At 45.6% G+C, this 17,415-nt stretch overlaps 1 protein-coding gene across 2 annotated transcripts in view; it reads left to right on the forward strand.

Annotated features, from left to right (window-relative positions):
* Positions 1-17,415, forward strand: part of pi4kb (phosphatidylinositol 4-kinase, catalytic, beta) — a 142,066-nt gene that overhangs the window by 22,224 nt on the left and 102,427 nt on the right. The window contains exon 2 of one of the 2 annotated variants that reach the window (XM_072283496.1): positions 8,719-9,618. The exons of the other annotated variant lie outside the window; for it this stretch is intronic. Within the exon in view, the coding sequence (XP_072139597.1) occupies positions 8,737-9,618 (882 nt within the window). The 5' untranslated portion in view covers positions 8,719-8,736. The remainder of the gene's footprint in view (positions 1-8,718; positions 9,619-17,415) is intronic. 2 annotated transcript variants of the gene reach the window in all.

The raw sequence follows: 17,415 nt of genomic DNA on the forward strand, positions 1-17,415 counted from the left end.
GAGGTATAATACTGCTGCCACTGTATGGCCAGGGAGCCATTGGTTGTGGTGTGTCATCGTATCGTTTGTTTGTTATGTGCCATGTCATATGATGTGGGCAATCATGGTCTTTCCATGACCATAATTGTTTTTGGCAAATTTTTATACGGAAGTGGTTTGCTATTACTTTCTTCTGGGCTGGGCAGTGTCTTTACAAGATGAGTGACCCTGACATTATCAATACTCTCCAGAGACTGTCTGTCTGGCGTCAGTGGTCACATAACCAAGACTTGTGATATGCACCATCTGCTCGAACAACCATCCACCCCTTGCTCTCATGGCTTCACGTGACCCTGATCAGGGGAGTAAGCAGGTGCTACATCTTGCCCAAGGATGACCCACAGGCTAGCGGAGGGAAGGATCGCCTTACACCTTGGTAGAGACATATCTCCACCCGCCACCCCGTGTCATTGTATATTAAACACGAAAGATTTTGCAGATGCTGGAAATCTTCAGCAATACACTCAAGATGCTGGAGGAACTTAACAGGTCAGACAACATCTAAAAATGGATAAGGTTACCTCTATTTGTCCCAGTGAAATGCGTCCAACACTGTCCAAGGAGGTGCTGGGTGCAGCCTGCAAGTGTTGCCATGCTTCCAGCGTCGACATGACATGCCCACAACTCCCTGATATCTCTGAAATGTGGGATGAAACTAAAGCACGTGAAGGAAACTTGTGCAGTCACGGGGAAAACGTACAGACCCTTTACAGACAACGGCAGGAATATTACCCCAATCGGGGATTGCTGGCACTGTAAAGTGATGGTGTAGCGATTGAAGCAACTGTGCCATGTATGGATGGGGATAAACAATTGATGATTTGGGCTGAGAAACTCTTTTAGAAACGTTGACGGTTTATTCCTCTGCAGTTATGCTGTGGGTGCCACGGTAGCATAGCAGTTAGTGCAGCACTGTGATAGCTTGGGGAGTCGGAGTTCAATTCCATATATGTATAACCATATAACAATTACAGCACAGAAACAGGCCATCTTGGCCCTTCTAGTCCGTGCCGAACGCTACTCTCACCTAGTCCCACCGACCTGCACTCAACCCACAACCCTCCATTCCTTTCCTGTCCATATATCTATGCAATTTAACTTTAAATGATAATATCGAACCTGCCTCTACCACTTCTACTGGAAGTTCATTCAACACTTACTTCAAGCTCCCCTGTCCTCCCCTGATAATTGACTTATCACTATATTCATGCGAGGAAAATATGCGCTGTGTGTTTAATATTAAATTCATTAGATAAACCCTTTCAGAAATGAAATTGAGTGTATTAGCCACTTATCACCTATATTCCAGTCGTGATTAACAACCCCCCCGCCCCCAAACAGAATTGCCAAAAACAATTTGTAGAGAAAATATTCCAGCATCCTCTGTAAGCAAGTTTGTGCGTTTCTTCCTGTGTGCGCATGGATTTCCTCCGGGTGCTGTGGTTTCTTCCCACAGTGCAAAGATGTACCGGTTAGTAGGTTAATTGGTCATTGTAAATTGTCCTGTGATTAGGCTGGGGTTAAATAGGTGAGTTGCTGGGCAATACACTCATTGGGCTGGAAGGGCCTTTTCCGCGCCGTGCCTCTGAATAAAAATAAAAAAATAAAATAAAATTCTACCTGACCAGCTGGGTTTCTCTGGCATTTTGTGTGTGTTGTCACTGTATACTAGTGGCTGGTATAGATGCTGTTGTGTACTCATTAGGCACAATACAGATATGTATAACTGGCAGTGTAGTGGTGGGTACAGATAGCAGTGTGGTATTGCTCAAAGTGTGTCTGTCATTAGCTCTGGCGCTAATGCAGTGTTATTACAATGTGTACAGGTTTGTCTCTGTTTCATGCTGCTGGAGTGTTGGTGGGTACCTCTCTCAAGCAAAGAACTGAACCTCCTACCTGCTTCATAGTGGCCCTTGACCTGCATGTACTTCCTTTGTAACTGCCACGCTATAGTTTGCATTCTGCTACCTCACTGTACTCAACTAACGTGGTACTGATGAGTCTACATCTGGCACTGGTTATTCATGCAATGGGGTGTGTTTGCAAGGGTGAATCAGTTTTCTTTTAACCAGAACACTGTCGTGTAAGCTTGCAATGCATTTGCCAGAAGTCCATTTTAAGGCCATAAGGTGTAGGAGCAGAATTAGGCCATTCCGTCCATTTGTTCATTTATTCCACTCAGCCATTTCTCCACCTTTCTGAACCTTTGATGTCTTTTACTAATGAGGACCATAAGACATAGAAACAGAATTAGGCCATTTGATCATGGCTGATTTATTATCCCCCTCAACCCCATTCTCCTGTCTTCGCTCCCTACCCTGTGGTGCCTGACTAACCAAGAACCTATCAATATTCACTTTAACTATACCCAATGATTTGGCCTATGTTGCCATCTGTAGCAATGAATTCCATAGATTCACCATCCTCTGGTAAAATAAATTCCTTCTCATCTCTGTTCTAAAGGAATGTTCTATTCTGAGGCTGTGCTGTCTGGTCGTAGACCTCCTCACTATAAGGAAACTTCCTCTCCATGTCCACTCTTTCTGGGCCGTTCAATGTTCAGTAGATTTCAATGAGGTCCCTACTCATTCTTCTGAACTTCAGTGAGTACGGGCCCAGAGACATCAAACACTCCTCACCATTCTTGGGATTATACTTGCAAACCACTGGACCCTCTGCAATGCCAGCACATCCTTCCAAACACACCTGCAGAACCTATTTTCCCACAGCGTTCTTTCCAGACCACTGAAAGGTTACTTCACCAAGTTAAAATCTGAATCGATATGGTAGCGATATTAATTAAACAAAGTATTGATACTATACTGGGTCAGTCTGCTATTCACAGCAAAAGATTTAAATTACAATGGTGAAATTGTTGTTCCTACAACTGGGTACTCTCAGTTTAAGAATGAGCATTTAACCCTGAAATTCAGAGAGCAGTTTGAGTAACTGGCATCTGTTCAGAATTAACTTGGTTGTAACCACCAGCCCTGGACAGTGTCACCAAGTAGAGGGATTATAGCAATAATGAACAGGAGCAGGTCATGGATTTAATGATTTGCAAATTAAATCTGTTGGGATCAGAGTCGCAAGAGGAATAGGCACTCTGCCAACCATGATACCAGGAGTAGATTTGGCATGACATCTACAACTTAGACAAACTTCTAATGATGTCCAGTGGTGAGTATATTGTCTGGTGGCATCACGGCCTGGTAGGAAAGCACCCTACCTTCGTGAATATGGCCCAGTCCATCGCGGCTAAAGCCCAACCCACCACTGAGCACAGTTACGTGGCGCAGGAAAGGAGCATCCACCATCAGAGGCCCCCACTACCCAGGACCTGCTCTGTTCTCGCTGCTGCCATTAAGAAAGAGGTACAGGAGCCCCAGGACCCACACCACCAGGTTCAGGAATGTCATGCTCAACCAGTGGGGATAACTTCACACAACCTATGGACTCACTTTCAAGGACTCTTCATCTTTATTATTATTATTTAATTTCCTTTTGTATTTGCACAGTTTGTTGTCTTTTGCAATTGGTTGTTTGTCCATCCTGTAGGGTTTGGTCTTTCATTGATTCTATTGTGTTTCTTTGTATTTACCTGCGCAAAAAAGAATCTCAGGATTGCAAATGGTGACATATGTACTTTGATAATAAATTTATGGTAAACCTTTGAACCAAGTGTGACTGATCCCATCAGCCTGCATGTGGGATCCACATCCCTGCGCTTCCCCTCATGTTTGTGTGCCCTAAATTCCCCTTTAACATTACTCATCAGGTCAGTACAACATCATGGGCCAAAAGATCTGTATCTCCGTCTCCCTCTGTCAGTTCAAAGTAAATGTACTATCAAAGTACATGTGTGTCACCGTGTACTTCATTTTCGTGTAGGCGTTCACAGTGAGTGCAAAGAAACACCTTGTGTGCCTATCACCTGTCCCTGGTGCTGCTTCTTCCCTTTCTTCTATGGTCCACTCTTCTCTCCTGTCAGATTTCTTCTTCTCCAGCCCTTTACCTCTCCCATCCGTCTGGCTTTACCTGTCATCTTCCAGCTTGTTCTGCCTCCCCTCTGCCCACCTTTTTATTCTGGTGTCTTCCCGCTTCCTCTTCAGTCCTAACGAAGGGTCTCAGCTCAAAACGTTGACTGCTTATTCATTTCCGTAGATGCTGCCTGACCTGCTGAGTTCCGCCAGCACTTTGTGTGTGTTGCAATGGATTTCCAGCATCTGCAGAATCTCTTGTGTTTAGAACGGTGAAACATCGCACACAACAAGATGGCAAACAACCAATGTACAAAAGACAACAAATTGTGCAAATACAATGAAACAGTAATGAATATTGAGAACATGAGTTGTAGAGTCCTCGAAAGTGAGCCTATAGGTTGTGGGAACAGTTCAGTGTTGCAGTGAGTTAAGCGATGCCCTCTGGTTCAGAAGCTTGATGTTCGAATGGTCATAACTGTTCCTGAACAAATAATGTGAGTCCTGAGGCTCCTGTAGCTCCTTCCCAATGGCAGCAGTGAGAAGAGACTATGGCCTGGATGCTGAGGGCCTTTGATAGTGGATGCTGCTTTCTTGTGACAGCGCTCCTTGTAAATGTGCTCAGTGGTAGAGAGGGCTTTGCTTGCAATGGACTGGCTGTATCTGCCAGTTCTCTGTAAAAGACTGAACTACTGAATGATTTCACTGCATTCCCCAGTCTCCAGGCTAGCACAGGCAGACAGAATCCAGTTCATAACTGTCCCTTAATAAAAGAGTTTCACTCGTCGACTCACGTGCAAACTCAGATTCAGATTTGTCACATGTACATCGAACACCGTTGGTGTAGAGGCGCAACTGTGCTTTCTTCGTAATTACACCTACGTGCTGAACCTAGAATAGATCCTCTGAAATGATAACACCGAGGAATTGAAAGTTGCTCAGATCTCCTGATGAGGACTCTGGTTTCCACCTCCTCTAGTCGATGAACATCTCCTTGGTTTTGCTGACATTGAATGGTTGTTGTGTCACCACTCAGCTAGATTTTGAATTTCCCTCCTATAAACTTCACTACTGTCTCCCTCCCCTCCCTGTCCTGGGGTTGGAGGATTATCTGTGTCTCAGGGGGTGGGTTTTAAATGTGGAGTGGGGGTGGGAAAGGGGCTTGTTTTGATGTGATTATTGTTGCTTGGGTTGTTCTGCTGAACATTATGGCCATTCTGTGTTGATGCCAGAATGTGTGGCAACGCTTGCGGGCTGTCTCCAGCACATCCTCAGACTGCTAACGCAAATGGCACATTTCACTGCATGTTTTGATGTGCATTTGACAAATAATGCAATCAACTACTTCCATAAATCTGGTCCACCAAAACTCCGTCTACCTCTGTCAAAACTGCCCAACGCATCATTGGCACCAGCCTACCTGCCAAGAAGGACACGTATACAGAAAGGTGCCAGAAAAGAGCCAGTAACATCATGAAGGATCCCACCCACCCTGTTCGTCGACTGTTTGACCCACTCCCATCGGGGAGGAGGCTGCACAGCATCCACACCAGAACCACCAGACTCATATACTTTCTCCAAGCAGTAAGGCTGATCAACACCTCCAACCACTAACCCACCCCCAACCACCACTACTTTATCATTTCCTGTCAGAGTCACCTTGTGTACAGACACTCCTGTGTCTAGTGTTACCTTATGGACGTACAGTCAATCTACGTAGATAAGTTGTCTACATATTTATATTTACTGTGTTCTTTGTCTTATTGTAGTTTTTTTTTCGTGCTGCATCAGATCCAGTGTTAATTATTTCATTCTCCTTTACACTTGAGTCCTGGACGTGACATTAAACAATCTTGAATCTGAAGAATATGGCACTCTCAGTAGATGCATAATCCTCCAGATTCAAAGTGCAACCATGTTGACTGTAGAAATGTTTGTCTTTCCAAATACACAGACATGACACTGGCTTCCACAGTTACAGAGCTCCAGGCAAGCAAGCAGTGTAACCCATTTGGTGTTTCTTTGCTCGTGTTTTTATCTCCAGCAAGGGAAGGAGTGATTAAAGTATGCATCAACATTTCTATCTGATATAAAGTCAGATATTAATTTTGCCTTGATGAGTGTGGCCTCCTATAAGCTGTGTTTCCTGTGTTACCCTGAGGTTTTTCTCTGTTTGAAGTAACGTGTCACCAGTTGCTGCTAATCATAAACATGAGTTTCTGCAGATGCTGAAAATCCAGAGCAACCCACACAAAATGGTCAGGCAGCATCTATGGAGAGAAATAAACAGTCAGACATTGCTTTGGGCCGAGTCCTGATGAAGCATCTCAGCCTAAAATGTCGACTTTGCTCCATTCTGGTCGCCTCACTGTAGGAAGGACATGGAAACCATAGAAAGGGTGCAGAGGAGATTTACAAGTATGTTGCCTGGATTGGGGAGCATGCCGTATGAGAATAGGTTGAGTGAACTCGGCCTTTTCTCCTTGGAGTGATGGAGGATAAGGTGACCTGATAGAGGTGTATAAAATGATGAGAGGCATTGACCGTGTGGATAGTCAGAGGCTTTTCCCCGGGGCTGAATTGGCTAGCGCGAGAGGGCATAGTTTTAAGGTGCTTGGAAGTAGGTACAGAGGAGATGTCAGGGGTAAGTTGTTCTTTTTTGTAATTCAAATTTTTATTATTATTTATTCTTATTTTACAAAGCAGCACAGCATGTCATAGAGGCAGATAGAGTACAGCATATTTACACAGCCATCCCCATGACAGGAAAACAAGTAAAACTTAGAATCAGAAAGAAGTTCTAATTTAAGTTTAAATTAACATACAACCAAAATTGATCCCACGCGTCTTGCACTTTTCCCTCACTGTTAATTCTTCCCAACATGTGTTCATATGATGAAATCTTAATCATTTCCTCAATCCATTCCTTCGCAGTGGGACATCTGATTTTTTTCCAGTTTTGCAATATAATTCTTGCAGGGGTACTTTTTTAACGCAGAGAGTGGTGAGTGAGTGGCTGCCGGCGGTGGAAGTGGAAATGGTAGGGTCTTTTAAGAGACTCCTGGATGGCTACATAGAGCTTAGAAAAATAGAGGGCTATGGGTAAAGCCTAGGTAGTTCTAAGGTATGGACGTGTTCAGCACAGCTTTGTGGGCCGAAGGGCCTGTATTGTGCTCTATGTTTCTATGTTTATTCTCCTCCTCAGATGCTGCCTGACCTGCTGAGTTACATCAACATTTTGTGTGTGTTATCAATTGTTGCTGGACCCCTTGGGCTTAAAAAGTAGAGTCATTAATGAGATCTTGTGCCACTTTCACCCTGGTATTCCTGGGTTACTGTTAACCCACGCACTCCCAGTGGTCAGAAGGTGCAATCTGGCACAGTTAGAAATGCTGTCATAGGTAAAAGATGTTAAAGCCATGCCCTGTCAGTGTCCTGATGTCCTGAGTGGACAGAAAGGGTACAAAGATTCACTGAGCTCTGCAGGATGGAAACGGGCTCTTCAGCCCTACGTCCATGCCAACCAAGTTGCCTACATGAGCTCATCCTGTTTCCTTGTTTCACTCTAAATCCTTGCTATCCATGTAGCCCTTCCAATGCCTTTTAAGCATTGTAACTGTACCCGCCTCTACCACTTCCTCTGGCAGCTCTTAACACATACCCACCACCCTCTGTTTTGGGGATAAAGAGTTGCCCCTCAACTTCCCTGTAGATCTTTTCTTTCTCGCTTTAATTCCATGCCCCCTAGTTTTAGACACCCCTATAGACTGTGGGAACGAGTCTGTGAACGTTCATCTTCTAAATCTTGAGCACTGTGCACAAAGAGGAACTCAGCAGGTCAGGAAGCATCTACAGAGGGGAATGTGCAGTTGCCGTTTAGGGTCGAGACCCTTCATGATTTTAGCACCTCCACGAGGTCGCTCCTCACTCCAGGGGGTGGAAAGCCCCAGCCTATCCAGTCCTCCAGTCCCACTAACATCCTCGTGAAAACTTTCAAGGATCAACTTTGTTCGCCATATACATTTACATGTATTACGAGTTTGCTGTGGTGTGTTGGTCAGTTTGCGACATGCAAAATTATAAAGAATTATATATATCAATAAAAGGCTAATGAAGTTACTTATTACTATTTTTTCATTTTTTCTATGTGCACAATTTGTTGTCTTTTGCACGTTGGTTGTTTGTCCGACTTTGTGTGCAGTTTTTCATTCAAATTCAAGTTTAATTGTCATTCAACAGAAGTACATAAAACCTAGGACCAAGGTGCAAACCACAGTACCAACAGTCATACACACCACAAAGCACACAGCACGTATAAGAGAGCAAGCACATGTCAGAGAGCAGTAAAGCACTCACACAAAAAACACATTTTTTTTAATTCTATGTCTTCATATTTACTGTGATTGCCCACAAGATAATGACTCTCAGGATGACTTTTATAATAAACTTACTTTGAATTTTGATTAAAGGACGGACATAAATGAATATTCTCATGCATTAATTTATTTTGTACACTCTCCAGCTTAATGACATTCTTCCTATAGCTGGGTGTTTTGTTGTCAAAATAACTGCAGTAGTTTGTAATTGCAACTACAAAAGGTGTTTTGTTTTTCGGGGAGGGCTTTGGGGTATCCTGTGCTGTAAAAGAAAGTCTTCCATGCAAAAGCTGATGGGTGGTCTCCTGATCTTACTGTTGCAGGCCTGAGAAGTGTTTGGCATGGAGGAAACAGAAGGGGAGGCCGACCAGGCAGACCAGTGCCCGGGCGAGAGCGAACCTCCGACGGGCGGCGGAGCCCTGGGCGTCATCAAGGAAGGCGTGGGGGAGGCCCTTATTGACTCTGAGGTGGCCAAGCGGGCCTGCCAGGAGGTGCTGGAGAAAGTCAAGCTCCTGCGGGGCGCCTCGACTGAGACGGTGGAGGAGGCAGAGGGCCGCAGCGGTGTGCCCAACGGCGTCGCCAGCGATGGCGAGCAGGCCAAAGTCCGGGTGGTGGAGGAGGATGGGACAGCGGCGGTGGGCAACACAGTTAAGAATGCCCGGAGGCGGCAGCGGTACAACTCAGCCAAGCAGTCGTGGCTGCTCCGGCTCTTCGAGTCCAAGCTCTTCGACATCTCCATGGCCATCTCATACCTCTACAACTCTAAGGAGCCAGGTGTGCAGGCATACATCGGCAACAGACTCTTCAGCTTCCGCCATGAGGAGGTGGACTTCTACTTGCCCCAGCTGCTCAACATGTACATACATATGGACGAGGACGTTGGCGATGCTATCAAGCCCTATGTGGTGCACCGCTGCCGCCAGAGCATCAACTTCTCCCTCCAGTGCGCCTGGCTTCTGGGCGCCTACTCCTCGGACATGCACATCTCCGCCCAGCGCCACTCCCGTGGCACCAAGCTGCGCAAGCTCATCCTCTCCGACGAACTGAAGCCAGCTCACCGGCGCAAGGAGGTGCCGCCGGTCAGCCCCGCTGGCGACATGGCGCAGTCGCCCTCCAAGCGGACCCACCAGAGATCCAAGTCAGACGCTACGGCCAGTATTAGCCTGGGCAGCAACCTGAAGAGAACGGCAAGCAACCCAAAGGTGGAGAGGCAGCAGGAGGAGGTGAGGTGGTGTCGGCTCACGCGCGCTCCCTTGGCTGCCCGCTCGCTCTGCTTTGGGCCAGGACTTTGACCCAAAGCCAGTTTAAGTGTAGTTGGGAAGATATAATTCATGATGTGCAGTCCTCGGATTTTGCAAAACTGCGAAAGAAGCCTTTTTTATACATATAAATATTCAATTGATTACAGTATTTTAACCATACAATATGCAACATACAGGATTTCATAAAGCACAGTATGTACAATGTCAAATTAGAATATGGTTATCACCGTCCAAAGCACACTCAACCTCTCTGAAGTGCCCACTGGTCCCAGAAATTCCCCACTGAACCCATGGACCCTCAGCCCATGTTATTGTGCCAACGTTTTAACCTACTCCAACTATAAAATGCTGGTGCCTAGGTTCAAATCCCTCCCCCTGCCTCCCCACTTCCAGCTCTGCCACCTACCTTCCCCTCAACTCTCCTCAGCCTGTGTCTCTTCCCCATCCATATAACATAGAACAGCACAGCACAGTACAAAACCCCTTTGTCCTTTTGATGTTGTAGTGACTTTTTAAACCTACACCAAGATCAATCTAACCCTTCCCTCCATTTTTCTTTCATCCATGTGCCTACCTCTTTTAAATATCCCAAATGTATCTGTCGCTACCATCACCACTGGTAAGGCGTTCCACGCGCCCACCACTCCCTTTTGGAGGGGGAGGAACTACCTCTGACTTTCCCCCTGTGCTTTTTCCAATCATCTTAAAATTATGCCCTCTTATATTAACCATTTCTGCCACTTGATCAATGCCCCTTGTATTCTTGTGCACCTCTATCAAACTTCCCATTCTCCTTCACTCCAAAGAGACATCATGTGCTCCTTCATAACCCTGGAAAAGAAGCAGGCAGTTAGCTCGGGCAGAGCCTTCGACTGCCCCTCCTCCTGGACCTGTGAATGGCCACTTTGGCCAAGTTCAGTAGCAAGCCAGGAGATCTTCCGAATGCAGCCTCCCTTTCCCACCGCTGCACTGGGAGACTGTAGATTAGAACTTGAAGAGCAGCCCCATCAGATGTTCAGATAGAGGCTACAATCTCTTGCAATCTATGTACACATTGTAGACGATCCTCTTCTGGCCACAGAAATGACAGGTGGTTGGGAGCATGTGGACCAACTTGAGAATCTGTTTCACGGTAACTGTTCTATGCAGCTGTCTCCACCCCAGTTCCCTAGTGTAAAGGGAGAGTACTCCATAAAGAAACCTGCTAAAGAAATCTTGCCCACACGTCCATCGATCCAGTGTTTTATTGGCAATCTCAAACTCGCATTCTCTCTCCGCACTGGTACGCTGTAGTTGCAATGTGTCACTGCCTGTTGGATTCAGAATTGTACATGGAAGGTGTATTCCCTTGTGTTTTCAGTCATAGAGTCTATAGCCCTACAGCACAGAAACAGGCCCTTCTGACCATCTTGTTCATGCCGAATGAGCAAGGAAGTGAATCTCGTGGTTGTATATGGTGGCATATATATATTTAGATAATAAATTTACTTTGAACTTTGAATTACTATTCTGTCTAGTCCCTTTGACCAGCACCTGGACCACAGCCTTCCGAGCTCTTCCCATCCACATACTTATCCAAATTTCTCTTAAATGTTGCAGTTGAATCCACATCCAACACTCGTTCCACACTCTCACCGTATTCTGAGTGAAGAAGTTTCCCTAGAATATTTTACCTTTCACCCTTAACCCATGACATCTAGTTTTGGTCTCACCATCCTCAATGACTCCACCTTCAAGGAATTCGAAGAACCATAATTGTCCAACTGGTCAATACTGCCTGGTGTGGTGCTGAGCTGTGCAAATAAAGAATAGCCCAAGTTGAATCACAAGTCCATGCTGAGTTAACTGAGTATTGTTGGGTGGCATAAGAGTGCGTGTGGGCAGAGCTCTCTGTTGAGGGTAGGTGAGTGGAAGCTTGCTGAACTCCACTCTGCTCTCTTTTTGAGATCTAGTGTAGAGTACGATATCTTCACAGCGGCACTTGTTCGGTGATTTATCCAGTTGAAACATTCTGGAGGACTGTTGGTGTCATTCTCTTAATGACAGCTTGCATGTTTACTTCTGCAGACTTGATGGGCTGAATGGCCTAATTCTCCTATGTTTTGCACAAAGCTGTCTGAGGGGTGGTAGCTGAAAGCTTGATGCAAGAACCTTGAGCTCTAAAGGATAGAGCTGGGGTGGGGGAAGATTGTGGTCTCGGAGCTGACAGGGTTGAAGCAATGAGTGGTTTATTGTGGCGGAATATGTAAAAGCTAGTGTGGAAGAGATTTGAAGGGTTTCAAATGCCAGTTTGTGGTCTCAAGCATTCTTCAATTTTGGGTACCGTATTCTACAGGAGGGGCTCGGTAAACTGGGTGTTCGACATTGAATGGCTTAACAAGGATGGGTGATGGCTCATACCTCAGGATAGATGCTGGTCTGGGTGGGGTTTATCTACATTGGCGGGGGAGAAAAACCTTTCATCTTAAATACTGCTTTTCAGAAATGCAGTTCTGAATGTTTCAGCTCTATAAAACCCTGATTAATCCACACTTGGCATTTTGTGTTCTGCTCTGGACCCCTCACTACAGGAAGGATGTGGAAGCTTTAGGGAGTGCAGGGGGATGCTGCCTGGATTAGAGAACGTAGCTTATGAGGATAGGTTGAGAAAGTTAGGGCTGTTCTCTTGGGTCTGAAGAAGGATGAGAGATGACTTGAGAGAGGTGTACAAGATAACAGGTATAGATTGAGTAGGCGGTCAGAGGCTTTCCCAGGATGGAAATGGCTAATACAAGGGGGCATAATTTTAAGATGATTGGAGTAAAGTATAGGGGGATGTCAGAGGTTTTTTCTTACAGAGAGTGGTGGATGCGTAGAACATCCTGCCAGGGGTGGTGAACAGGCAAATTATGTGGGCATATCAGAAAACTTTATAGACACATGGATGAAAGAAAAATGGTGGGCTACATAGGAGGAAAGGGGTAGATTGATGTTAGAGTAGGTTAAAGGGCTGGCACAACATTGTGGGCTGAAGGGTCTGTACTGTGATGTACTGTTCTATGTTCTAATGCTCTAAAACAGAGAGAAGTACTTTGAAAATGTAACCACTAAGTGTAAAATCTACAATAGTCACTATCTGCGCTGTGACCACATGAGATTCCCCTGGTTTCTCTATGCTCTGCTTTCACCCCACATCCCACATCACAGAGATGAGTGGTTTGGGAGGTTAGTAGGCCACTGTAATTTGCCCCGATCTGGGGGGTAGGCAGTATTGATATGAATACGGGAAGGATAGGTTCCAGGGAAATGTAATGAGGTAATGGGATCATGAGCTGTCATGGAAAGATGGGCCTAATGATCTCTCCCTGTGTTGATGGAAATTTAAAAGTTTAGGGAACATATCAGCCTGTGGGCGAGCATCATCAACAAATAATCAGGTAAACACCTCCTCCTCTATCCTCCTCATATGCCCAGGTCTTCCTGCATTTAGCCCACCACCCCCAACTACTCATCACCCTGTTTCTGTCCCTTCCTGCACCCACTCCATCTGCCCATCATCCACACACCCCTTCCACTGGGTCCCCTTCACCCCCTCCCCCTCTTGTTCCTGTCTTCCCTCTCACCTCTCTTATTTGTTTCCATGCTCCTCCTTCCTCTTCTATCAGATTCCATCATCTGCCTCCACCTTTCACCTCCCAGCCGCTGCTATTTGCATTCTTCCGTCTGCCTGTCAGACTTCCTCACCCAGATTATCACTTGCCAGCCCTTTATTTAGATACACAGCATAGTAACAGGCCCTTCTAGCTCAATGAGACCGCGTCACCCAATTTCACCATGTGCCCAGTTAATCCATATGCCTCTGTACTGAGGGAGGAAACTGGAGCACCTGGAGAAAACCGCTGTGATCACGGGGAGAACGTACAAACTCAAAGACAGCGATGGGGATTGAACCTGGGTCACTGAGTTACACTAACCATTATGCTACCATGCTGCTCTGTCTGTAAACAGCCTTTGCCTGCGCATCATCTTAACCCTTGCCTTGCCACAGCTTCCACACATAGGCTCAGTATTAACTCCTCAACCATCGAGACTAAAAACATCCAGTCCAGATGCTGCTTATATGCTCTTTGCCACGTCAAGGGAAAAAAAATGTACAAACTCCTTACAGAAAGCAGCAGGATTCAACCCAGGTCGCTGATGATGTAATAGAGTTTCGCTGATCACTACACTACCATGTCACCTTCATTCCACCACTTCCCTTCACCACTTTACCTTTCCTCTATTTTTCAGCCCATTTGAAATGTTTCAATCTGAAATGTTGACTGTCCATTTCCCTCCATAGCTGCTGCCTGAGCTGCTGAGTTCCTCGACTTTATTGCTGCAGATTTCAATATCTGCATTTTTATTTTGTCTCCAAATAATATATGCCTTAAGATGCTGACTGAGGCATAGGTGTTAAGTAGAAGCTTCAGAGCCTCAGAGTGGTGTAATGGGATTTTAAAATTTTCAGTTTTTTGGGTAGATGAGGGTCTAAGTTCTTACTGCACTTTGAGATACAGCAAGATATCTATGCAACACACACAAAATGCTAGAGGAACTCAGTAAGTCGGGCAGTGTCTGTGGAATAAACAGTTGACATTCTCAGGACTGGAAAGGGAGGGGGCAAAATAAGAAGTTGAGGGGTAAAGGGAAGAATACAAGCAGAAAGACCTAGAGAGGGGCAGGGTTGGTGGGTGCTGCTCAAGGTTTCTAGCCTCTGCAGAATCTCTTGTGTTGAAGTGATTTGTGCAAAAGATTTCAAACCACTATATTCCTCGCTGAGTCACAGCCACAGGGCAAGCAAGTGATCTGCAGCTGACGTGTAAGATGGAGCAGGCTGGATCAAACCTGCTGAGGTTGTTCATCTGTGGCAATTTCCCCAAAGCACATGCGGAATGCTTTAGCAATGGGAGCAGCCTTTTCGATTGCAGCTGCTGTTGGAGCCCGCCATGAGAAGCCTTTGTGGTTTGCAATGATTTAGTTTCCCTCAGAGAGCAATTTGTCCCAAGCCAGCTGCTTCGGGGAAACGAGAGGTGGTGCAGGAGGCAGCTTGTCCGGTGAAAATGTTGGCTAGTTGCTGTAGGCAAAGTTAGTGATGCGGAATTATTGATGTTAATATCCTATACGGTAGCATAACACTTTACAGTGCCGGCATTCAGGGTACAATGCCCGCCACTGTCAGTAAGGAGTTTGTACATTCTCCCCTGACTACATGAGCTTTCTCTGGGTGCTGTGGTTTCCTTCCACATATGGGTTAGGGTGAGTAAGTTGTGGGCATGCTATGTAATGGAGACGCTTGTGGGCTGCCCCCAATACAGTCCTCAGACTGCGTTTGTTGTTGATGCAAGTAATGAATTTCATTGTGTTGCAATGTGTACAGGAGCTAAAACCACTCTAATTACAGTTGCTGGGACAGGGAGTGAAATGTTTGAGATGTCTGGTGTGATTTTTCACCCTGAAGCTGGTTGGTTGACATTTTTAAAAACACCTAGCTGGTTCATCCAGCTGGGTGCATCATGCAATGGCTACAGAAGGTGATGGATACAGCCATCACAGGCAAAGCCCTCCCCGCCATTGAACACATTTACATGGAGCGCTCACACAAGAAAGCAGCATCTGTCGTCAAGGACACCCAGCATCTAGGCCATGCTTTCTTGCTAATATCATCGGGCAGAAGGGTACCACACCACCAAGTTCAGGAACAGTTATAACTCCTCAACCATCAGGCTCATGAGGTGACAACTTCACTCACCTCAACTCTGAACTGATCCCACAACCTTGACTCACTTTCAAGGATTCTACAACTCATATTCTCAGTATTATTTATATTTTTCATTTGCAAAATTTGTCTTTTGCACATTGGTCGTTTGTCAGTCTTTATTTATGTATAGTTTGTAAATTATATTGTATTTCTTTATCTTCCTGTGACATATGTGTACTTTGACAATAAATGTAGTTTGAACTTTGATCATAATCTGGAGGGAGGGTGTGGGAAATTAGAGGAGAATTACATGGGATAAATACATAGGCAGTTCCTAGGTTCTGACAGGGTGCTGTGCAAAGTACTGTTTGTAACTCAGATTGTTACCGAGTTGGGAGTGAGTAGGAATAGTGTGTGAAGGGGCACAGGAGCATCTGTGACGGGAGAGCAAGCAGGTGTGGGAAGGGCAGATGGCAGCCAGCCTCACTGGCTCAGTGAGTGAGCAATTCTACTCAACGCTCCCAGCTCTGCTTGACTCGACTCATCCCTCAACTATTTATGGATCCATGGGAGGTGGAAGCAGTGGGAAATAGATGACAAACAATCTGTCCCATTCCCACCCAGCTGAAGATGGTTGTAACCCAACACCATCCAAAAAATTCAACCCCATCCATTCCAGTATCCCTAAATGCCTCTTTTATGTACAGGGGCCCCGTATCTAAGAAAGCATGTTCTGGCATTGGAGAGAGTCCAGAGGAGATTATCCCAAAAGTGAAAGGGTTAATGTATGAGGAGTGTTTGATGGCTCTGTAATCGCTGGAGCTTGAAACCTACAGAGTTACCTGGACAGAGCAGATGTGGAGAAGATGTTTCCTATAGTGGGGGAGTCTAGGATCAGAGGGCACAGCCTCAGAATAGAAGGACGTCCATTTAGAACAGAGGTGAGGAGGAATTTCTTTCACCAGAGGGTGGTGAATCTGTGGTATTCATTGCCACGGACGACTGTGAAGGGTAAGTCATTGGGTATATTTAAGATTCAAGATTCAAAGATTCAAAAAACTAGGTTCTTGATGGCATCAAAGGTTATGGGGAGAAGTTTATTATCAAAGTACATGTATGTCACCATATACAACTGTGATATTCATTTTATTGTGGGCAATCAGAGTAAATCCATAAAGTACAATAGAACCAATGAAAGACCGCACCCAACAGAATGGACAACAACCAATGTACGAAAAAAAAAAGAATTATACAAATACAAAAAGAAAGAGAAAATAAATAAATAAATAAGCAAGCAAGCAATAAATATCGAGAGCATGAGATGAAGAGTCCTTGAAAGCGAGTCCGTAGGTTGTGGGAACAGTTCAGAGATGGGGTAAGTGAAACTGACTGAAGAGCCTGGTGGTGTGGATTACGGGGCTGCTGTACCATCTTCCTGATGGAAGCAGTGAGAAGAGAGCATGGCCTGGGTGGTGGGGTCCTCGATGTTGGATGCTGCTTTCTTGCGATTGCGCTACTTGTACACGTGCTCAATGATAGGAAGGGCTTTACCCGTGATTGACTGGGCTGTACCCACTGCTTTTAGTGAAATAAGATTGAGAGGGAGAATAAATCAGCCATGATTGAATAGTGGAGCAGACTTGATGGGGGCTGAAAGGCCTGTTTCTGCTCCTATGTCTTAAGATTTTGTAAATTAGGCTTTCATAACCGGGTGACCTGTAAGTGGATGTTTGCTGGTTAGCACAGACCCAGGGGGCTGAGAGGCCTTGGTACATTTCTCCATAGATTCTGCATATAACGTTTGGAAGTTTTGCACCAAAATAAAACATAAACACAAAATAATCTGCAGATGCTGGGGTCAAAGCAACACTCACAACACGCTGGAGGAACTCAGCAGGTCGGGCAGCATCCGTGGAAACGATGAGTCGACATTTCGGGCCGGACCCCTTCATCAGGACTGTAGGCGGAAGGGGCAGAGGCCCTATAAAGAAGGTGGGGGGAGGGTGGGAAGGAGAAGGCTGGTAGGTTCCAGGTGAAAA

Source organism: Mobula birostris, chromosome 2 (genome assembly GCF_030028105.1).
Source record: "Mobula birostris isolate sMobBir1 chromosome 2, sMobBir1.hap1, whole genome shotgun sequence".
Taxonomy (NCBI): Eukaryota; Metazoa; Chordata; class Chondrichthyes; order Myliobatiformes; family Myliobatidae; genus Mobula; species Mobula birostris.